General features: G+C 30.8%; 1 protein-coding gene across 4 annotated transcripts; it reads left to right on the top strand.

Annotated features, from left to right (window-relative positions):
• The first annotated feature begins 3,000 nt into the window (after positions 1 to 3,000).
• LOC145937774 (uncharacterized) lies at positions 3,001 to 25,171 on the top strand. Of its 4 annotated transcripts, none has more exons than XM_083041146.1 (7): positions 3,001 to 3,339; positions 8,443 to 9,487; positions 14,267 to 14,431; positions 22,018 to 22,255; positions 22,372 to 22,665; positions 22,917 to 23,218; positions 23,418 to 25,171. In XM_083041146.1, exons 2-6 carry the CDS (start codon positions 8,960 to 8,962, stop codon positions 23,129 to 23,131), a joined length of 1,440 nt encoding a protein of 479 aa, XP_082897272.1. In that variant the 5' UTR covers positions 3,001 to 3,339; positions 8,443 to 8,959; the 3' UTR covers positions 23,132 to 23,218; positions 23,418 to 25,171. The 4 variants fall into 4 exon arrangements, with proteins under 4 accessions (XP_082897272.1, XP_082897274.1, XP_082897271.1 ...); XM_083041148.1 differs by having other exon boundaries at positions 3,006 to 3,339; positions 8,981 to 9,487; XM_083041145.1 differs by lacking the exon at positions 3,001 to 3,339 and adding an exon at positions 7,149 to 7,347.
• The last annotated feature ends 301 nt before the right edge of the window (positions 25,172 to 25,472 follow it).

Genomic DNA, 25,472 nt, shown 5'->3' on the forward strand with positions numbered 1-25,472 from the left:
ATTCCTCACATATTTGCACAACGCAGGTTTTTTCTAAAATATCTTCGCATGGCAATAAACATTTCTCATTAAGCGTATTTATTAACAAATGTGCTAAATTTTATTTACTTTATATATTATTTTATATAATTTTAAAGAATTATCCTTTAAAGAATAATATAAAGAAATACTTTTAAGCCATGTAAGAAACAATAGAGACCTCAGTACGTTTTTAGAAAGTAATGCCTCATTTAAATTTTAATATACATATAAAGTATATGAAAAAGTATATCAAGTGCCAAAATGCCTCATAAAGTGTCCAAATAAAATTGTCCGATCCTGACTCGAGCAAATCCTTCGATCGAGGCCGATCGATCTTTCATTTACTCGTTATGGTAATTAATAATATAAACAGATGAATTTTTCGTCTTGATATTAAATATTCGAAAAAATGAATTGAAAAGTCATACTGCGAATTGGCTCGGCTAGATCAAAATACCAGATCGATGATTTTCGAGTGTCGTCTGTCACGTCGAACACCTTGAGATATTCATAGTCCTGCCATATTACCGTCGCACTATTAATACTTGCGACAACTTTAGTTTTCAAACGTATGCCAAGAATAAATGCACGTCGCGGCACGTAAATAACAGTAAGTTTTGTCTCCCCGAAAGACTTCGATCGCAGAAGCCGAGAAGTTAAATCGATTGCAAACTGCCGATCTGCCTAAAAATTCGGAACAATTTGTGTCTATCATTTTAATGCCTCAACGGAAGTATCGGCTCTCTATAATCTTGTATTGGTGTGTGATTTAAGGGCAGCACACAAGTAGGCTCCAGGAAATAAGTAAAGCAATAAAGAGACGACGGCGGAAATGCCATTAATTGAAAGATATAAATCGAAGTACTCCTAGACACACACATTCAAGAACATCAGCTCGTTTTATTAAGGCAGAAGGCCCGCCAACTCTTGGCGACTAAAGTATTAATCTTTTGGAATGCAACAATCGCGATGGTTAGATACGGACGAGTGCGTTTCCTACTTTTGTTCTTCTCTCTTTCTCTTTTTTTTTCAATATGTATGTCGTGTTGAATAGTAACTATTGACCCGTGAAAGACGAATTTTCTCAAAGAAAAACAGCTATCTTGTCTGTCAGCGCAGTAAACGTGTGAATCTTGGCAGGCAAAATTTCGAACAATGTCAGAAAACAATTCTGAAAAATAGATGACTTGTCCTGTGATCAAAATTTTCGCTGATATTACAAAAAAAATTTATTATTTAAAAAATATTATTAAAAAGTTTTTGTTGAAAATAACAGTTTAATATGTTCTTAATTGAATAAAATTGATATATATATATATATACAGTTATCTTGATAATTAAATAACAATTATATTATGATATTTTTTTTCCAATAATAAAATAATTTATAATTATGCTATATAATTATAATTTAATCAGTTAAATGTGTATATATAGTAAAAATAAATATATTTTAATTATCATTCCAATTATCTAATTACTTATAATGTCGGTTTCGAGAATAATAACATTCGCTGATTATTTCTTTTTTGTACGTCTAGTAGAAAAAGTAGTACAAGTGTCTTATTAGCGCGGCATATCGCACACATACATATGTATCTCTGTTTCTTCATATCTTTTGTAAATTAACTTTCGCGAAGAAACATGACAATCTATGTATTTTATATTCCACGAGCTCTATTTTTGTTCGCTTCAATCACGAAATTAAAATCTTATAATTGAAACAGTGACAATGCAGAAAAATTCATATTTTTTATTTGCGATCATTATTTCTTTTTAAACTGCAATATAAATATTATTACAACGCGCTTATATGCGATATTTCATAGATAATTAATATACTCATGTTTTTAGAATCAATGTTATCGTTTGTTTCACAAAAATATTTAGGACAATGCTACACCGAAGAATATGTTCAACTAATAAACATGTGATCATACATTTAATTTACTGTTACTTCGAGCTCAAAATTACAATACTATAAACTAATTAATATTGAAACAAAAAAGTTCACATTTATCCTGGCTTGGATTAAAGATATTTTATCGATTCTGTATTAGATATTTAATAATTGTAAAAAAAATATAAATATAAATATCATAATTCAATCTTTTTACTCAAGATTATTTTAAATAAAAAAAGAGGACATATGATTTTATTGGGGACCTTTAAGTAAGTTGATTAGTATATAGCTATCAGAAGAAAATGTAATACAATAATAGATAATTCGAATATTTACAAAATCGATATTATCTGTTAGCCAATGATTTTAGAGTGATAAAAAAATTGTTTATACGTTGCTAATTTTAAAATCACGTTTTCGTTCTTCGAAGTTTAATTTAATCAAGAAATTCATTTTATTCTCTTCTCCAAATACTCAATAGCTCAATAACTCCTTAATAGCTGTTATTATGATGTTTCACGAAGAATTTCTTTGATGTTTTTTAATGAAATTATTATAAAAATGCAATTTGATATTAATATAAAAAAAGTCTCCTTGATTTATATCAACCTTACACAAGCAAATGCTTTAATTTTGAATCAGAAAGACTGTAATATATCTCCTCGTTCACACATTCATGGAATAATATTTCTTTCAGTAAGCGAATGCGATAGCATCACACACTCCATATTACACACATAACTCATTAAAATTATAGCCGATAAAAATTAATTTTTAATTTAACTGCGAGCGTTCGAAAATTTCTACCTGCGCCAGAACACTTTTAAAATAGATATCGATGCTGGTGATGCTTGCCAAGTATACGGTGTGCGTAATAACTTAATCATCTCTCCAATAATAAAACGATATTATCGAAATTGCGCGCGAGGTAGCAATTATTCCGCGTGAATTAGGCAGACGTCGCATACCGCGACTCAGCACGTGTCTTCGTGTATATCTAGCTTAGCACGTCGCGGGGAGCTGCGGTTTCTCGACGGCCCTGGGAAGCGTCGCGATGCCTCGTGCATGCCTCAGTGCGAAGGTGTCGTTCGCCCGGAGTGCGCCGCGTCTCCGTCTTTCTCTATCCCTTATCGTTCCTCCATTTCTCTCTTTCTTTTCCGCGCACCCTGCCGCGATCTTTCAAAGTAAAACGCGAAAGAACGCGCTCTCCCTTGAATGAGTGAATGCCGCGAATGCGTGCGTCCCCAGGACCGTATTCACTCTCGACCGAGGTATACCATCGTGACACGCGCCGTCGAAGCTGGCATCGCGTGGCATCGCGTGGCATCGCGTGTCTGGATGATCAAGCGAGTCGGGACAAGCAGAGATAATAACCTTCGTGGAGGGACCTTGACGTATCGCCGTCGCGTTACACAGTGAATATTTCAATCAGTATCGATCTATCGCGTGTGTGTCATGAGTGTCTGTACTCTTCTCTCTTTAATCCTATCGTGTACTCGTCGTATTCGTAGAAAAATCTCCCTTCCATTCCACGCGCAGTTACATATCAGGCTACCATTATACACATTGTCATTCTGTCACTCCGTAAAAAAGAAATCTTTCCTTCGCGATAATATGCGTGTGTTCGTGTCGCGCGTGTAAATATTTCAAAGCGTTATCGACCTACCGCGCAAAACATGAGGGTTTCATGAATACTGACGTGATACTGATCACCCTTATTCTCTCGATAGCACGATGATTGATGATATACGTTGAATTTTTCGCATGAGATTAACTTGATCAAATGTTAATAAGACTGCCACAAGATTACTGAAATTTTCAATTCTTATTACCGAGCCGAATATTCGCCGGAATGTCATTTACAAATTGAATTCTCGCATAAAATGCCACTCGCGTTATTTGCCACTTGCATTCCATCGACACAAAAATGTCATCACGTTGCGGCCGATGAAGTTACGTCGCTCACTTGCATTATATCCGCGTTATCTTATTGTTAGAGATGCAAGATCCGAACCTTGGCGTCAATCGCGTGTGTATAGTGTGAATATTACAATACAAGATCGATCTGCACGGAACACGTGTTTCATAAATGCCCCTGTCTATCGTGACTTTGACGTTATTTTTCCTCGCCTGTCTCAGATGAATAGAATAAATGCGGAATTCAATGCCATTGAATATATCTGATACGAATAATATCATTTATGCTTTTACATGGCGAATCGAATTGTGAAATTATATATAAAGTTTAAGCTCTTTAATATATATACATATAAGACGAACGCTATAGTTATCAATGTTGGAGACACAAATAGATAAAAGTCCTTAACAATTGTCATTTTCTTTTACTTTGCGCTTTACCCTTGCAATGTGGCTCTGCACTCATGTCAATCGAATTATTCGTAAATATTTCAATATATAACATCGATCTACAGAGCAAAGCAGGCATTCCAAAGAGAAAGAGTATTCGTGCTTTTACATCAATAACTTTATTTTTCTTGATGTCGAGAATAATTGTGGTTTATCCGTGGTTTCTCTATCCGATTATTTATGCGCGAAGTTTCTTTGCATCTTTTATCACAAAAATGTCCAACAAATTAAGATAACACAAATACATAATACAAACATTCGTTTTTATCATAATTTTTATAATTACAATTTATAATTTATTATACTTTATAAACGTATAAAGTAGGAAAAAATGTTATACATTTTTTCGCGATCAAGAGAATATTTTTTTATTCATATAATCGAACATCGCAAAACGTGATATATATTTAAACGTCTTCTCTTATTTGAATATTTTAAACCGATATAAATCAACTGTAAATCATTCATTGATCATTCCTATCCATGCTCTCTCGCTTTCGTTTTCGTCGTATAATAGTGCATTATTGTGTCCTTATCATGTTGTGAAAAATATTTATACATCTTCGTATTGCATTCTATGTATAAAATTGTAGCTTTTGATCAGCCGTGAGTTTTATGTCGGTGTCGTTTGTAATGGCATTCCGACAGCGGTGATAGACTACCGTCTCGTCCTTATCTTTATATATATACTCGCATATTATCACGGAGATAGTTGCTCGCTTGCTTTCCACATGTAAAACTCCAAAATTTGCGTGGAGTTTGAGCGATTGTTTCCTTCTAGTAGTTGCAATTGTTTGCGGTCGAGCAAGTTAGTGTAACGATCGGAATTTCGCGAAGAAAATATACGCGCAAAGTTAATTTTAATACAACTTTTTAGTACTAAGTTTTTCTCTTCAAGAAAGTAAAAAATCAATACCATGTCAGACTAAATTTTTTTTGTGTACGTGTATACTTGTATAGAAAAAGATAAAAGTCACGATGAAGTCAGAATAATCGATCGAGATTAGCTTTGAATTTCATTCAAAATGATTGATTGATAAAATTGAGATATATGAATAGAATAATAAAAATAGAAAAAAATAGAAAGAAACGTTTTAATTTATTAATTTAACATTAAGAATAATTAAATAAGGAAATGTGATTCTTGTCTTAGATTCTTAAATTATAATCCAAAACTCTTGAATGTTAAATATGTAGAAATATTTATTGAATATAATAATTATAGTTAGAATGTGATTAATATGTCTAATGCTTAAAATTTAATCCGTTAGATATAATTATATAATTATAAAATAGTTATATTGATAATAGTTCTAAATACTTTTATACTTATTATTATGACAGAACTTAAAACCGCATACACTGCTTTAGTGTAAATCCGGGGATAAATTAATCTCAGCACTTTACTACAAGGAAAAGTTGAATTTTCTCCACGTGACTTGATAGCAGAGCAAATTCGGCGGATTTCGTTTAGAAGTCAACGAGATAAATACCCGCAGTTTATTGCCGCAGTATTGCAGTATTCAGGCAATTTGTTTCGCTCGCACGTAATTATTAAAACTGTTAGATGATCGACCTTCCCGGATTTCAATATTTTTATATTATTTTTATTTCCTCTAAACAAAGTAAATTATATTTTTATATTACATTTTGTTATTACACATTTAATTTCAGAATACTAAGAATAAATAAATAACATATGTATATGCACATAAAATACTTAGTAAAATTGGTTTAAATAATAAAGAAAACTTTATTATTTAAATGTTCTAACATTTGCTTAAAACATATGCGTCAGTTTAATTCAACATATTGTATTAGAGCATATATGAAGAGAGAAAACGATATTCTCTTGAAAACGATAGCCTTGTTTCAGTAACTAATATAAACTCACGGTCACGTATCTTGCCAACTATAGATCAAATAAAATAGTAAAAGACATTTACCTCGTTAACTGATTTGCAGCATTATCATACAAAGCAATCAAACGTGTATTTAAGATATAAAATATATAAATTATAAATTGCAAAAATTCTATTTTACTTCGAAATAATCTAGAAAAATTAGACCTTGTAACATTAATATAAAATTTACAAGACATACGATTAGAATGTCATTCAATATATATATTATATATATTGTCACAAATGTGAATAGAATGTTTTAAATACTTTTTTTGCAAGCTTTTAAACTTAAAATTAAATTACTAGAAAAACATCGTCACAACAAGATTTGTTAAATAAAAAAATCTCTTTAGAGATATTTAATATTATAACATATTTATATATTTTTAAATAACACTATTCAGCTTTATACATTGATAATATTAGTTTGAAAAACCACAGTCACAGAGTATTCTAAGAGATTATGAGAGATTTTATTCATTAGACGATTTCAATATAGAAAATCTTGGCAGTAACAGCCAATGTTTTTTTTTTTAATATTCAAAACTTCGAGTCAATATAAATTGCATTCTTTATCATTATTGAATAAAATGCACAGCATTAAACTGAATCAAATAAATTTCTCGTTTTTACGCATCTATGTCTGCGCCGTATGTTACTGGCAAAGCAGTCTGCTTTAGATCAATCGAGAGACTATTAAAGCTCCTGCTGTTTCTACGACGAGACAGTTCACCACGAAGTGGCAAACGTCGACGTATATACTCGTGTCTTTTTTAATCTGATGTAGCGCATTAATTATCTGCGGTCAATTTAAATTTCTCGCTTTTACAAATTTAATTTTTCAAAAAAGTGAAATCACGAAGAATATCAAACGAATTTAAATCCAAATAAATTTTGATGTAAAATTTATAAATTATTAAATACTGAATAGTGCATAAATATTTTTTAATACAAACGAATAATTTAATATTGTTAAATATTCAAAATAATATTACATCTAGTGAATCTGACGATCGCAAAGGATTAGCACGAGCTGCATATCGCTTTTTGAAATGTATCAAATTGACAAAATATTAAAACAATCTAATCGCATGCGACCTTGGACGTTAAAATTAGTGTGTAAAATATCGTTCAACGACTTCGATTTAACGAGTATACTTTCCGTTATTATTCCACTAAGTATATCGAATTATAGCTTGTACATTTTGATCGATAAAGCAAATTAAATTGAATCGCAACGATGTTAACGGATAATTTGATATTTATTCTACATATTGAATCAGTGTTTCTCGATTTTTATTGTTTTTCGACTGCGTGATGTTACGTGTTTACGTGACACAGTGACACTTTTACAACCAGAAAAATTATAATTGTGAGGTGCATTAAGTTAACGCGATCTCTAAAATTATTTATTTAGTTAGCTTGAAATTATGCAGTTTATTTATTTTATACCATATATCGTATGTATCAATTATATACGTAAAATTATCTCGAATTTATCTTATTGTTAAAAAAAAAATAATTCTATAAATTTTAATATAATATAACGGATAGGAAAAGATAATAGAGAGAGCAGGTCGTTTTTATATTTTCAATTATATATATATAGTATTTTGAACAAGTCATCTCTCTAAAGCATCAATCTTGTTTTATGCAGGTTTCTTTACAACTTTCTTTTTTTTTATACATTCTCCGTAGACTATGGATAGTATATTCGGGGAAATAACGTGAGTGACGTTAATTTAGTTTTTAGATATAAATTCATGATTTCTTACATCGCTCACGCTTTTTAAAAGCACAGAGACATGACATCAACAAATAGGTGTCGCGAAAAAAATTAACTTTTGCACATCTAAAATGTTTTAATAAAATTTACATATTATTTGACAGAGTGAAAATATCCTGAAATACTAACAACTTTAGAAATATTATCAATAGTTTTCACATATGCTGACAATAAAATAGACGCATATATTTTTTTTTAAATGTTATATTATTTAAATAGAATATATTATTCGATAATTTTGTGCTCTACTAGTGTCATTTTTATATAGTAATTCAATATTTATATTTAATAAGACATAAAATGTTCGAACTTTTTATCGTTTCTACTTTAATATATTTTTAAAATATACACATAGATTTGATCCATTCTCAGTATTCTGAAGTTAAGTTTCGATTATCCGTGTATTTCGGTCGAGAGATCGCGCGACAGAAGATCGTTATCATTCTTTTCATTCGACCTAGATCAGTCACGCGAGTGCTTTAGTACGACACGGCAGTAAGAAGTCGGTAAAAGTTAAGCACCTCGAACATTTCCGCGAGTATCCTCTGTCGAGGATTCATTGTCAGCGCCTTAGCACGAGCGGTTTAAACTACGATCTTAATGTTGTCCGGTGTTACATCACGCCGATTTCTCCTGGGCTCTCGGATAAAACATCATGCGCCCAAATTGGCGTTTATAATGTATCATTAATCTCGCAATACACTCCGCTATGAGCAAAGTCTAAAAGACGAAATCGTGTATCGGGGGATTTCGGGGGAAAGACCTAAAGAAATGCTAAACGTCCCAATACCTTCTTGTGATCGTCGCGCACCGCCACCACCACAGTCTCTCTTCCATGCGCATCCTCGAGCACCCGACCGAATCGACCGAACGTAACGAACGGTCGAGTAAAAAGCCAAGAAAAGAAAAAAAAACACACATACACATCACAAGAAATATACGCCGATAGCGACCTGAAATCGTACACTGACGTCAGTCATGAATCTTATGTTCCGCAAGAATTTCGGAGGCGAGAAGGGACCCGGTGGTGGCGGACTAGGTGGAGGAGGAGGACTAGGGGAAGTTAGGCCTGTCTTAGGCAGCGCCGTTTACGGAACCAGCGGGGCCTCGTCGTTCGGTCAGCTAGGAACGCGTTTCGGCGCGGCGCGCGTCGGCCATCATCAGTCGGTGGTCGGCGGCGCACGTGGACCCGCACGACGCAGCCGGGAGCTCGGATACATTCCGTCAATGGGCGATCACGAGCACCAGGGACACAGCTATCGTACTCACTTGTTCCTGTCACCGCCCGCAGGTGGGGCACTCGGCTCGCCACCCGAGGAACCGGCCGAGCGGCTGGGTCCGCCGCCGCGCCGCAATTCCGGGCCTCATGTGATCAAATGGGGTGGCGGCGGACCCGTTGCTTCCGCCCAGGGTGCACAAACCGCGAATCAAGCCAGGAGAAAGCAAAACCAGATGGGCCAACAAAAAGAATCTTCCGATCCACCGACCCCGACTGCGTCTAGGCAGGTAGGTATATATATAATTGAAAATTCTAACGAATTCGAAAGGATTCGGGAAAAGAACTTGATGAGGGACTTTTTTATCATTTCTTCATTCACAGAAAATTATCTGGATCCTTCATTTAGATAAGCATAATTAAGTTTGCATGATAAAATATTTATTCTAAAAGAAATATATTTTTCATCTATTGATGAAGAAATTTGTTAAAAGTAATATATTAGTTGCGGCGTATAATATAAAATAATATAATAAACTATCAAGCATCTTTATTTCTTGGCACGAAAAACCATCGCAGTAATCTTATATTCTGCAACTAAGTAATTATAGTAATTTGCTTTAGAGAATCGATCAAAAAGATAAAAAACAGAATTAATGCGCGATCACGATATTAAAATTATCTGATTCAAGAGATGAATGTGTTGCGGTTAGAATATTCTTAATGTCTGTATCATATAGCGATGCATTACATATATGGCGATTTTTTTAATTCATCGATTGCTTAATCGTATGATGCGCAAATGCAGCACTGTGCTGCATTTGCGCATCATGTGATTGATTAATCGATGAATTAAAAAACTAGCCAATACTTGTACATATATACATACATTTACATATACATATATTATGTATCTCATTAGCTCATTACTCTTGAACTGTCATCTACATATCTCATGAAAAGCTTTAGTTGATATGAATGAATATTATATGAAAACAGGCCTGTCATTTAATTTATGATAATTCTATTTTATATTCCCATAAAAATGGTTTTTTTATTTTGTATTGATATATTATCATATATAATTTTTTATTTGGATTTATATATAATTTTAGACTCGTAAATATGATTTAATCAATTATCCGCTCAAGAGAATACATTAAATCTTATGATAAAATTATTTTGTAATATTTTATTTCAATCTTTAAAAAAAATAAAAATTAATTTAATTAAAAATTTAATCGGATATAGTATAATAAATATCAAATTTTTCAACAAGAATTAATTACGTTCGATTACTATCGTTAGATCAAGTGCTATATTGTCATAGTTTAAAATGGACCATTATATAGCGAAGAATAAAGCAAAGTTAGAGTTAGAGCAAATATATAGATCATTTACAGGAGTGGAACAAAATAGCATCTAGCTCCGCAACACGCGAAGTCGCTATCTTTTATTGCGCGTCATGATGATTCAGAAATTATAAATTCGTCGCGATCCAAGTATTCGATATACTCAATTTATACTATCGGCCTTTCATTCAATTAAAAATCCCCTCATATCGCATTCCATCGCGATATGTCTTCGCCAAAATTTAGTACGTCGTGTCGTATTCTATACACAAGAAGAGACAGTTTCGGGTTGCAGTCGCATTACATAGCATAATGGTGCAATAAAGCTCACGGTCGCATCGCTTGGTCAACAAACGGAATTTAACGAGTGTTTAAATTCAATAACAGACTGAAGAATACGCAATAATGACATTTTATCTTATAGCGATCCTCAGCCGGTCGAATCATTGGAAAATAATGACAATTCATTTAATGATCGTCGTAGAATTTTGCTAAAGAACAATGATTATTAATTTTAACATTTAAAAAAAAATGTTTTACATATATTTATATATATATCCTCGTATTATAATTATTACGATCGAATCCAGAAATAAATCGATGCACAAGAAATATTGGAAGATTATGAAACGATATGTGAAGGAGCAAACTCCTTGTTATATTTTTCGCGTGATCAGAAAGAATGTGCAGCAGACGTAACGTGTGGAAATTCGTGATTGAAGTATTGCTGCGGCTTTTACAATCTAATGAAGACTGCAGTGTCGTAAAACAATCTTTGACCTTTACGATGCGTATCGTGAACATTTACCGTCATGCATACCCGCAACGCAACACGATTAAATATCAAAATACTATAGGCGTTTTTCCGCGTATTTCGATATGCAAATGTAAAAAAATGTCTTTCAACGCAGAGAATCGCGTGCGAATTGCATTTCTTACTGCAAAAAGAGATGCGAAAGTTTGCATTCTAAAGGCGCATTCTATATAAATGAAACGAGTACGATTTGCCAATTTTCAAACTCGCGATATTTTTTGCTTATTTAAAAATAATATGTAATGAATATTACATTTATAGAGCTCAGTTTTTTTTTACTGTAAACTTGTCTATCACAAATTCAATTTATAAAAGAAAATGCAAATTGCAATTAGATTAGATAAATTAATAGACATAATTTTAATTTTTATATCACATTGCAAATTCTACTCATAAAAAACTAACAATAAATTATATTTATATAATTTCGATTTTTAAATATTATCGCTAGCTTTATCTTATCAATTGTTTCAAGTTGCAATATTTTCCTTTTCAAAAAATGTATTATTTTTTTAGAAAACACTGGACAATTTGTAGAATACTTTATAACGCGTTGACATTAAGTAAATTTGCATGTGCTTAATTACAGATAACTGATTATCTTATTTAATCTGTATGCATCTTTAATATATCGAGAAAAAAAATGACGTAATTAATGTTTCCCAATATGGAATTATTATTTTTGAATAAGTTGGCCGTTTGGTCGTCCTAATTAATACACACACATACACACATAATATGTATATGACATCCGGCATTTTAATATCTATGTATGTGTGTGCGCGCGCATGTGCATATATTTGTTTAATAATAATAATGCATAATATTGCAAACGAATGTATATATCGTAGTGAAATACAATATATATGAGTTTGTTTCTTATTAGACAATAAAATCCTATTTTGCTATTTTATATTCTGATCATTAAAATAATCAGGTTGTATTTGGAATTAATTTAAATTTTATAATATAACAACAAATAAATTGAAATGTAAAAACAAACGTGTTATAAATCTAGCTGCGTACTGTGCGTGTAAACGTAATGCAAGTAGAAGCCTTGTAGTTAGTCGTTATCCGTCACACTATTTTTACACATTAAACAGCATGTAAATTGTTATCGATTCTGTCATTTTTTTTTCTCCGCATATGTGCATTTCGTACATTACATTAATGATGTGCACATTAGAGTATTTTCTACCATAATGTATGCAACATTGAAATAATATATAAAATCTGTGATATGCATATAGTAATATGTATATAGAAAAACGTGGAAAATCTCACAGTTATATCTCACAATTAAATTAAACTGCAAAAAATTAGAAAAACTCGGCTAATGAAATTTGAGATTAAAGAGAATATAATATATAATTAAATGTTTTAATTTTTATACACTAAGAAGTAGCAATAAATTATTTTATTCCTGAAATATATCTCTTTCGCGTATATATTCTATCTGATTCTTTATAAAAGAGACGACATTTCACAGTTACTAGGGCGTAGAGGAATAAAAAATTACGAAGCGGTGTGATCAATCGCTAACGCCGAGCGTACTTGCAAAATTGACGTGCAACGTAAACCATGCTGCATCGCGCGTACGTGAACTATAAAACTGTAAGGCTTTACGAGAACTAAGAGGTGAAACGTACGGTGGGAAAAACACGAGCAGACCTACCGATGGTGACCATTTGAGCTTAGGCGCAAGGAGTAAAGGACGAGTCGAGTCAGACGCGAAGCGCATACGTGCGCATGCCACCCTATGTCTTTTTCGCCTATAACCATTGCCTATTTTTATTTTATTTCAACATGTATTACCTCTTGACATATTTATTATTGCGCATATAAATGTACCTGAATAAGTCCATGTACGTGGATCTATATGTACATACACATATTGCAGATACACCGTACCGAGATCTCCATTATTTCATTTTGAATCTTGCGATAGTGACTCATAAATCGATATCGATCATTTTAAGCACAGTGAAATTTTTTAGTATATAAATGCGGTTACAGAATAGTATATAAAATCAGAAAAAATATTTTATAAAATTTTTTTAAATTTAAATTAAAAGCAAATCATTATTCATATATACAATATATATATAAATAATGAATTTGCTTTTAATTTAAATTTTAAAAATTTTATAAAAGATTTGTATATGTACGTATATATATATATATATATATATATATATATATATATATATATACACACACACACACACACACACACACCCCTTTTATAATAATATATCACTACTGCAAGAAATGTATAATATATTTAAGATTATTGTGTGTGTGCGCGCGCACGTGCGTATATTTGTTTAGAAATACTAATGCATAATATTGCAAAAGAATGTATATACGTAGTGAAATACAATATATAAGTTTGTTTCTTATGAGACAATAAAATCCTATTTTATTTTGCTATTTTATATTCTGATCATTAAATTTAGATAAAAAAGTTAGTTTAATTATATTTTTACCTTATTAAATTGATATTATTTATATATTAAATAAAATAGATCGTTATATACTACACATAACGAAACATATTTACTTTTTTATTTACTTTGATTTTGTAAATTGCAAAATAATCATGTCAGTAAATATCACTTGCTTACAATCAATTTAAAATTCTTACATTTGGGAAAGAATCGCTGTAGATATCAATTAAGATTAATGGGCCCAAATGTATTTTTATTTTGTGCATATATTTTAAATAATATTTCCCACGTTTATCTGACGTTATGCACATTCTGTATTGCACAAACTATATGAGATAATTGTGCACATAACTGATGTGAGAGCAGTCTCTTACGATACATAGGGTATAACCATGAATATTAACGCGTGTTGTGTATATCTAATATAATTCTCTGATTGTACTATTATTTTAGCAGGTGTCTTTCAGCGGTAACCGTACTTCCGGCACTTACACACCCTTGGTGGTTTCCGGAAACAGTCCACCGCGAGGCGAACCAATTTCTTTGGCCACTTTGGACCGTGACTGTTTTATCATACCTCTCGCTTCTCTCGAACGTTTTTTACCAGCGGGTGTACCAGTGAGTGACAGAAAAATTTATCTTCATTTTATTTAACCCTAAATATATATATGTTTTTTATAGAGAAAAGTTACCTCCGAATTTGTGAAAAGTAAATACATATACAATATTTTTTTGTTAAAATTTAAAAGCGAATTTTATTAACTAAAATATCGATAAAATATATTAAGTGTTTAAATAAATCATTGTAGAATAGATAATTGAGAAGTTGTGATAAAAGATGTCTTTTTATGTTTTCGAGTAAATTGGCTTGAAATTCCATAAGAATTTCTGGGACAAGCTATATATATATGTCAGAAAAATAAAATCATTATTTTATTCGATTTTCAAATTTTGATGTACATCATATTTGCAGATTAGATATTATTTTGCAGATCAGCAATTATCAGACATTAGCGAAATAGCATGCTCAAAAAGAATAACGCGATATATTTAATTTCAAAATATTTCCATTCCCCATTAATAATTTTATAACTCGAACCTTTTATAATAATTAAAAAGCATATTTAACATCTCTTCTCGTTAAACTTTATAGCGTTATTGAAGTATTAAAATTTAATACTGGAGGGCCTCCATTGCATCTGATACTTTCGCTGATATATGTATATGTATATGCATGATTTAAAATATAAATATATATCCAAATTATACATATATGTATAAAGCAGTGTCCACAATAGTTAACAAATATACATAATTATTTCGCTCAATTAAATTTACTTTATCCTTTAAACAGATATTTCATTTAAAAATTATCTAACTAAAAAAATTTTTTTAATATATACGATATAAATAATAATCTAATTGATATACACAAATAATTGAAAACTCGATCATTATAAATCTCTTGCAAAATTTTTAAATATTTTATATATTTTGTTTTCTCTCTCTCTCTCTCTCTCTCTCTCTCTCTCTCTCTCTCTCTCTCTCTCAAATAAAAATTATAAATATCTTTTATATATTAAATGTTTCAATTGCCATAAAATAAAATTTAAAATTTTTTTATATGTATTATACCATATAATAGTATAAAATGGATCACTTTCGCAAAGATGGAGCAATTATTTTGACAACAAATAAAAAATTAAATAAGTTATAAATTACCTATTTTACAGTTACTCCGTTGTTGCTCGATGATTTCTCGAGCTTTGTGTTTCTCTTTATTTATCCTTTTATTCTTTGCTACTCCTTCATGGCACTCACAATATTTGCTCGCGAAAACGTACTTAATTACGATCTCGCGCGCACTAATTAGCAGAATATGAAACTCGCACAAAACTTTGTACGGTACTCTCGATCTCGATATGTCGCGCAATGAAAGAAATTATATGACCAAATTCATTCGCTGCGGCTGCACTATTTATTATTAAATCAACGATATACTGACTGTTTGGACTGGATGGTTATTATTTTATATTATAATATAAATATAAATAAATATACACACACAAGTTAAACACATTCATGAATAGATGATCGGAAATATATTAATTATAGTCAATCGATTTTTCTTTTTTCATACGATCGATTGCGAATAAATCTTGTAAAAAAATATGTTTTTTTACAAATTACGACGATGTACAAACGCTAAATTTATAATAAACGATGACTTGCTGAATTATTATTATTACGATATTAATAGCAAATATGCTAATTAGGTACGATGCTTCTTGATTGTCTATCTTGTATGCGTAATGTTTTATTAATGACTGAAATTATTAGTTTGTGCGAGAAGTACCGGAAGATGTTAAACGCGATTATTCGTTACGGTTATTATAATTGACAATTAATCACTTGCACATTTAATTCTAGCGATTAACAACTTATAAACGAATCGAGATCGCGTGATATGGCACACAATTCATTAAAACAGGCAGATATTTCGTACAATTTATATATATACATACATTTCAAATAGAAATCAAAATGAAATAATAAAATTATATACATTATTGTTTTTACACGATCTTTACGAGTCATAATTATTTTTTTAAATATATATGGATTCTAAAATATAGTGCACCGCACTATGATTCTCTCTCGTCAATTAAAATTTTTCTATTATTTTCGGATTGAGAGTATGCGCGAATCGTAAGATAAAGTGATTCAAATAACGAAAAATCGTGATGTACACACATGAAACATTTATTAATAATTAATTTGAAAACCAAAGAATATTTCGCATTCTTCTTTTCATAATATATCAATTATTTTGTAGCGGCAATGAATTAACAGTCACTGTGTATTGTGAACACGCAGTAACTTTGAACACGCAGCTGACACAGCGGCATGCAAACGCAAAATACGCATGACTAGTGGGGGAGGCGGTGGGGGAAGGACTGAGTGGGGTCGTGGGGTAGGTCACGTGGTGGTGGTGGTGGTGGGGGGGGGAGTGGGGAGAGCGACGCGTCACGCAGTCGCGCAGGTCATTCATGTCATTACGCATCACGCAGTTCGCGCGTCAAGATCGAAATTGTATGATCGCAAGAAGTACCGGGAGACGCGATGTGTGCGTGATTACAATTAGTGTGTATGATTGCAATGTGTGTGCGTGATTATAATGTGTGTATAATTAGAATGTGTGTATGTGTATTTGCAATGTATGTGTGTAATTACAATGTATGTATGTGTGTGATTACAATGTCTGTATATGTATGTGTTAAAATTATAATGATATTATCAATCCGCGTATTTAAATAATTCTTATAATTAATAATCCATATGAGATGAGCAATCGCGGTGACAGCTGTTTATCGAATAAATAAAAAGTATTTCGCGCGGCATTTCTTTGACTCAAAAAGCTACGTAAATAATATTTATTGCAGTAAATTATATTTAAGACGATACGAGAAATAAATAATGTATAAATACATTTTGATTATATTTTGTCTTGCGCTTTGAGTTTTTTGCTAAATAAAATATCTTAATACATGAATATTGCGAGTGTCATGAAGAAACAGCAAAGAATAAAAGAATAAATAAAAAAGAAGAGAAGCAGACTCTCATTGTCAGTGAGATATCGAACGATGGCAGAGCAATTATGAGATAAAAGAAATGTATAATTTATTTAATTTATTATTTGTTGTAAAAGTAATTGCTCCATCTTTGCAACATTGATGATTTTATACTATTATATGTCATAATACATCTAAAACGTTCTTAGAATTGATTTTAAAAACGATTTGAAAAACGTTTAATAAAATATATATTTATAATTATTTATATATATATATATATATATATATATATTTCACAATTTTTTAAGAGATTTATTATTTAGATTATTTTTATATAACAATTAGAATATTATCTATCATATCTTATATTAAAAATTTCTTTTCACGTTAGATTTTTTTTTATTAAATATCTGGTTAAAAAATGAGTGACAAATTTAATTGAGTACAATAATTATATTTACATTTTAATATTAATTATTTTTGACACTGCTCTATATATATATATTTGAATATATTATTATATAAAATAAACGGAATATGTAAATAATATTAAGAAACTTAAAAATATCGAGAACAAAGTTTCTATTAAAAATGAACATGTACCAAAAATAAAGTTTCCATTTAATTAGTTAATGCGTTTTTAAAAATATTTTATAATATATTTAATATATTTTACAAATCAACATTATGTGTACAACTTCGCCATTGCGCATCGTACACTGATAAGTTTTAAATTATTTTTTATTTCGTGTACATATGTATTTATTATATTAACAATAATACAATAAAATAATCAATTTATAAAAATTATGTCAAGTATATATTTAACATTTGAGATAAAGAATATCAGAAATGAGAAAATTTCTATTCTGCTTTCTATATAAAAATAAATGTATTTTATTAAAGATTTTAATTATCTTAAAAGACTTTAATTATCTTAAATTTAAGAATTATTCTTTCGTTGTTACGAAACACGAACAATTGTCAGAAATGTTTTGACTATGTACATACATATAAAAAAAATATTAGAGTCAATAGAGCTCTCTTTGATCTTCACTACTAAATTAATTATTATTTATAAAATATTTTTTTTTAAAAACGCGTTGACTAATTAAATCGAAACTTTATTTTTAGTACATGTTAATTTTTCATAGAAATTTTATAATCTTGCTATTTTTGATGAGTTTTTTAAATATTATTTACATACTTCAAGTTAATTTTAATAATATTATTGTTTTATATATTGCGATTATTTTTATAGACATTATTTTAAATTAAAAATTTTTATTTCGAGAATACTCCAAACTTCAAAAATATAATTGTCCAAAATATCATTGATATCCGAAAAAAAATTCGAACATTAATATATGCACGGATATTTCGCTTTTTTTATATTGCATTTTATCTCTTGTTACGTTAGCAAAAGTATCATTTACATAGTAAAGTGCCTGAATAAGTTGCATAGAGAGAAAAAAAAAAAAAAAAAACGTTGATATTGAATTACAAAGAAGTTCAATCGTCATACATATTTGCTTCTGAGCAATCGTTATGGATATTAAAATAAAATTTTAAATATAATTAATCGAGACTCACCGGTCGATGAACCGCTGTCGCCATCTCTCTTGTAATCCAAGTAATCCAAGATCCATCGAAGTAATCCAAGCCATCGGAGCGAAGTGATCCAAATCCAGCGACGTAATCCAATTGTTTCAGATAACTGCTCACTTTTACACAAAATCATTTTAATCACAATGCTCTGCTTTTATATTTCATCGCATTAACTGCGATCCACTACACTTATTCATTTTATCGCAAAGGAAAATATCCCGAAACACGGATTCGCGTAGCTTCGCGCACACACACGTATACATTCGCGACTCGAAACCCGACACGACTTCAGCTCACACATACATATGTGTGTGTGTGTGTGTGTGTGTGTGTGTGTACATGTATATGTACGTGTCGATCGGAAAAGCGCGGCTAAGGGCCAATTTCAGCAACGTCGGTTAACTTTAATCTTCGGTTAAACTATATCTTTGTCTCTTTTCAGATACGTTCTTAAAAAGAGACAAAGATATAGTTTAATCGGCCGATTGAGTTAATCGGAGATGGTGAAACCGGCCCTAATTGTACGATCGCGGAGATCAATTGTCGACGCTTGTCGGTCGCTTTTACGGCTCGCGGATATCCGAAAACTTGGTCCTTCTTCCGATGTACCGAAGAAATGGTCGCGCCGCCATTACGTGTACCGGGCCCTTGGTTCTTCCTTCCCGTGATTTCTTCCGGCATGGCTAATTACGATGCGCGAGCCGGTTATCCCGATTCGCGACACTCGCCCCTCACCTTCCGCCTCGTTCCCCAATACTTTTCGCACCCGGGATGATCCCGAAACGCAAAAATGAAGGCGAATTCCGACGAAACGTCCTCCGCCCCGTCCGACACTCGCGACTTTCCTTGGGTGGAGTGGACTACCGTTTAGCGAAAATTTGAAATTGCGGCAACTTCGTAATGATAAAAATTGTCGGGGTACGCGGTTGGTTGGTACCCCTCGTGACGTCAGAGAGAAGTTCGCGGTCCGCGAATCAGCGCGAAGATGTCGCTGCACGTGCATAGATGATAAACTTCACGATAGACTTTACTTTACGAATCAGGCTTATAAATATAAATAACATAAGGGAATAAATATATTTGGTATTTTCTGTATTATAAAAAAGGGGCGAGTGGGTGCCCTGTTATTTTTTACTAATGTAAAATTATATAAAATAAATTAATGACTCGTAATTTTCTCGCTTTTTCCTGAGGCAAAAATATGCAGTTAATATCGAGCCTATAATTTATATGGATTATGGATTATGGATTATAGATTACAGGGTTGGTAAGAACTGTCATTATGCCTCTAGAAAAACGCGGCCACGATGGAGTAAATGAAAAAAGTAAAATAGCTTGACATTTTCGAAGTAGAAGAGGACGAGATACTGTATATATTCAGAATAGATAAAGTTTCTTGCACATGCGATAAAGTAACACGACGTGTATATATATATATGACGATCGTATATAGAATTTTGGAAATGAGGTTACAATGTCGCGACGACGATGTCATAGAGGTAATAAAAGAAAAATATCGAAAATATAGTATCATACAATTATAATTTGTTATTGATATATATTATCATGTTTTATCTATCAGGGCTACTAATTTATATGCACGAAAATGCGGTTGAAAATACCTTTGTCGATACCAAATTGCATCATTGCACTGTTTCATATCGATGTCCATATTAACGAGAAGGAGGCGCAGAAATTATGAACTGGATGTTGATAACAAATCACCGTTTCTTCCGGTTAGAAAGTGAGCAAGAAGGGTGAGATTTTTACGCGCGCAAAAGCTTTAACTCGTGCGCTATTTTTTTCATAACGAGAACTTATCGGGAAAAACTTATCGCGTCACGCAATCTCTTCATTCTCCATACCTCAATTATCAAACCTGTAATCAAAGTTTATTAAGAAAACACAATCACATAAATGAAAAGGTAATATTAATAAAAATTTTATTAATTACATTATTGAAGCTTAATTTGCAAAGACTTTAATTTAATTTACAAAAATTAATCCAATTAGATTTACTTTAAAAAAAAATGAATATATACATGTATATCACAAAGGCATTAGAAATAATTTATTTCAAAAAATGAGACAGAGAGAGTATGTATATATGAATAATAATAATATATAAAAAAAAAAAAAAAGAATCCATATTTTTAAAAAGTCTGACAATTATATAAAATATAAAATATGCAAAATTATAACTTTTTAAAAAAAACATGTTCATTTATAAACAAAAAGTATCAGCAAAAATAGCTATATGAAAAAATCTGTTGTGTTTATTCATGCTTTATTATTTTCGTCGAATTAATAATGAAAATAATTATATTAATGTAAGAAAAATTACTTTGGAGAAATGTTTGTTATCTTTATTTTAAATAGATTTTTAAAAATGTATGAGTATCTCTGTTTAAATGATAATTCTCTTAGCATTATTATAGATCTTATTTGAAATTTAAAAAAATATTTGACTAAACATTTATTTATATAATTTATATATATATATATATATATATATATATATATATATGTATATATACATATATAAAACTCTAAATTCTATGATTCTATGATTATTGCATACGCATGCTATTACTTATACAAAATATATTATTAATCAGATATATAAAAAATTTATAAATGTATAAATTGTGTATCTTGGATTTTAACACCATAGCATATAAAAAATATAAACAATAAGAAAATCGATTAATTATAGATATAATTAAATATAAATATATAATTATTATATATTTGCAATCTAGCTGTATCGTACAACATTCTCAAGTGTTTTCTTATATATTATAAACTCTAAATCTTATATACGCTAAATGATATATTATCATGAGAAATTATTTCAAACTATGATTAAATTCTTTGATAAATTGTCTAATGAAAAATTGTCTTGATGAATTCATAATGTGCAACGAATTTTTGAATATTGTTAAAACAGTTAAATTAATAATATACCTTCTGTTTTTTCTGTCTTGCATTTTTATTTTGTGATCTTTTATTTATTCAAAGCATGCTCCTGTTGCTGACAAGAAGAGACCAGGAAGTCCTTTATCGGTCCTCGAGGTCGAAGATCCGAAGCAATGTGTTCTCGTGCATTTCATGACGCCGTTGGAACCTTTAGATCCTTTAGTCGAATCTCCAGTATCTCGTCCGTTGGTCTTACAACGCGACACCGCCGCAGAACTAGTCGCTGAGATAGCACCCTCTGCGTCACAAAGTATCTTGCTTACAAATATGGAGAAGAATGGTACATAAAATTTAATTTTAATTCATTAAAAATTTTTAGAATATTCAGAAAATATATGCTAATGTATGACGAGTCTTTTTTAAAATCGTTTAACTGAGATTTTTCATCCATTTCAGTGGATTTCCCGTTCATTACATATTATCTAATAAACAAGCAGAACACGGATCCTATGGACTTTTACAGTGAAGTGCAATGCGCGGCCTTACGTAAGTTCGATCCCCGAGATCTCAGATATGCGGCCAATCACACATTGGATCTGTTCAATGAAGTAGCAACTATTGCAAGACCGCCGCTCGAACCACCTGGTGGAAGACCACCTATTCCATCCACCGGCTATATAGTGTCAATTTTCAAAGTTTTCGAGGGTGACGACGGTCTTAAGTTTGAACAAAATTGGCTCTATTGGACAGGTAATAATATTCCAAAATAAATATACATATAGTATATGTATACAACAATTATTAAAATTATAAATATATATTTTAAATTATATCTTTAAATTAAAAAACTAAATGAAAAATGATAAAATTTTCCTATTTATTAGTAGTGCTGTTATATCCATATGTATATTGTAAAATTGCATTCTGTATATAAGTATATAGAATTTGTTTTATGCTCACATTATATTGAAATATTATATATATTTCCTTGTATATTATAGGTGCGCGTATGATATATCGATATTTGCCAAAATCGGTGGGTCTTAGGCGCATCACCTTGCACAAATCGATATCGCAAGGCGACAAGATGTATCTGTTAATCTGCGAGTGCTCGCAGCTGCAAGATAATTTATCCGCTGCGGCAATACTTTTACCGGCACTTCGCGCACGTTTGTGTGGATACATCGGGCTTTATAGACCCTCCGTGTGTTTCTGATTCCTTACCCAGCTATTAGAATCTGCGAGAAGTATTGTTTCGAATTGCATTACGTGCATCTCTCCACAGGAAAATCTAAGCGAAAAGGTATTCATTTCGTTTGTATTGCATTTCAACTTTAATCTAGGCTTTTATTTGTGACTGAAAATATTGATATTGTAATATAATATTGATATTTGTATTGATATTTATATATATTATATTGATATTTATATAATATTGATATTTGATATTTATATATATTATATTGATATTTCAATATTAACAATTGTCATTTTCATTGCAGAAATGCAATCCAAGTCATAGCGGCTGCCAAGAGAAGACACGATACTGATTTTTCCAGGAATCGTAAAATATATCGTCGCAAATGTTGCTGACAAACGAGACACTGTGATTTCTACTATCGTACTATCTATTATAAGAAGCGCAACTTCGTATACGCTTTAGATAAGTCTTGTCGAAAATCGACGAAACAGCATGCTCGACTAGATACGCCACTGGACCTGTTTGTATTTTTCGACTTTACTATTTCGTTTATCATACAAACGAGCGTTGCCCGAATAGGGTCACCAAACATAAAACAAAAATAGCAATAAAATTGGTACGTAAGCTGCAGAAAGTAATATACTTAATGCAAAAGAAGTGTCCGAGAAATTATCTATTATATACAGATGGAAGAATCTTCGACACTTAATTTTCTGGGAAATGGGAACATTCTATGCGCCGATTTATATATATTATATATTATGTTATATAATATATATAATATGGAGCAGATAACGACGTACGATTAAAGACTTTTGGTTACCCTATGGCTATCGCCCGATATGCATAACCATAACAATATATGCAACGTACTTTTCTTACATTATTGGTAACTATCGAATAATCGCTATAATTACATATCATACTCGATAAACTGTGATATTTGAGCGAGCGGCGTATATATCACAATGAAAGATAAATCTTCTTGAAATCTACTCTTAAAAATGCTATTAAAATCAATTTAGGTGACTTATTAGATACAAGATAGTGGAACTTTAAAGGCCGATGCAATAGAACGTAATTTAAAGCCTTATCGATTATCTTCATATTTGATATTATATATTCATATATGCGGATTATTGACGCGAGCGAAATTTGATCGGCAATTGCAAATGTGGATAAATTGCAATTCTAGAAAATAAGAACTTTAACAAAGTTTATCTCCTTTAATTATAATATTACTCTTTCAGAAAATGATAAAAAAGATACAGTTCTTTTATTGTATAAATTATGTTTTACACTTAATTTTCATTTTTGAAGGAATAAATTAACTGTATTAAGTATATGCAAGTATAATCGTTTTTTGAAAAGAAAATTTAATCTTTTTTATATAAATAGCCTTATGAAAATATAATCAACTACTTTTAGAAAAAATTATTTGTATTTTAATTTTAATTTTATTTATGTTAATTAAATTTATATTTTATCCACATTTAATGTAAACTTCTCTCTATTGGGAAAAGATGAGAATAGAGCAAAATCATGTGCGGGAAAAGCTTATACAAATACGATTTTTAGGTGCCTATAGCCATTTTAAAGAGTGAAAGAGTAGCGTGAGTTGTGTGGTATTGTAGTACAAAAAAAAATCATACAGCCAATATACGCTTGTGTTGCATACAGACAATAGCTAGGATGATTACGCAGGCGTGATCGTCAATCAGTAGATTTGTAATTACTCGATCCGATATATAATGGCGTGCTTATCATACGCTGGATTCGTACTCGCTGAATACAAAGTGGAACAAGATGCTCTTAATTATAAGAAAAAAAAATGGAAAGTAAGGAAAATTCGCGATTTACTGTGATCATACGCGTATCATGTTTGATACCACGCATTCGTGTTTACGATTCACTGCGACAAAAAAGCGCAATTTTGGAATATGGTACATAAAAGCGATATAGTCACACAATGGTGTCCAGTCTATAATATGTACACCATTAGAATGAGAAACATTGATTATAATTAAACTGCGCTAATAAAACATTTGGCTACTACATTCGCATTTCTTCATTGCATATCTATTACATTATAATACCGAAATGTCGATTTTACAATTTCGATTTTACACAATATTTCGCGGGCACATATAGGAAATTTTAATATTAAGAAAAGAGAGATTGGACATCACATTTAACTCTTTCAGAAACAGATTAAATATGAGAAACTTAAAATCTTATTTCTTCTACATAATATTTCATTTTATTTTATTATTAAAAAGATGACTTATTTTTTGCTGTATTATCATTTGTATTGACTATACATGTGGTTTATTATATATTTAATACAGTAAACCAG

The sequence above is a fragment of the Prenolepis imparis genome, unplaced genomic scaffold (genome assembly GCF_030444845.1).
Source record: "Prenolepis imparis isolate NDT839.2.m4 unplaced genomic scaffold, iyPreImpa1.0 SCAF_6, whole genome shotgun sequence".
In the NCBI taxonomy this organism is placed as follows: domain Eukaryota; kingdom Metazoa; phylum Arthropoda; class Insecta; order Hymenoptera; family Formicidae; genus Prenolepis; species Prenolepis imparis.

Coding starts and splice junctions, on each gene's coding strand:
- LOC145937774 (XM_083041146.1), top strand. CDS start 8,960: ATGAATCTTATGTTCCGCAAGAATTTCGGAGGCGAGAAGGGACCCGGT. Junction 14,432..22,017: donor TTTTACCAGCGGGTGTACCA/GTGAGTGACAGA, acceptor ATTTATTCAAAG/CATGCTCCTGTTGCTGACAA. Junction 22,256..22,371: donor TACAAATATGGAGAAGAATG/GTACATAAAATT, acceptor CATCCATTTCAG/TGGATTTCCCGTTCATTACA.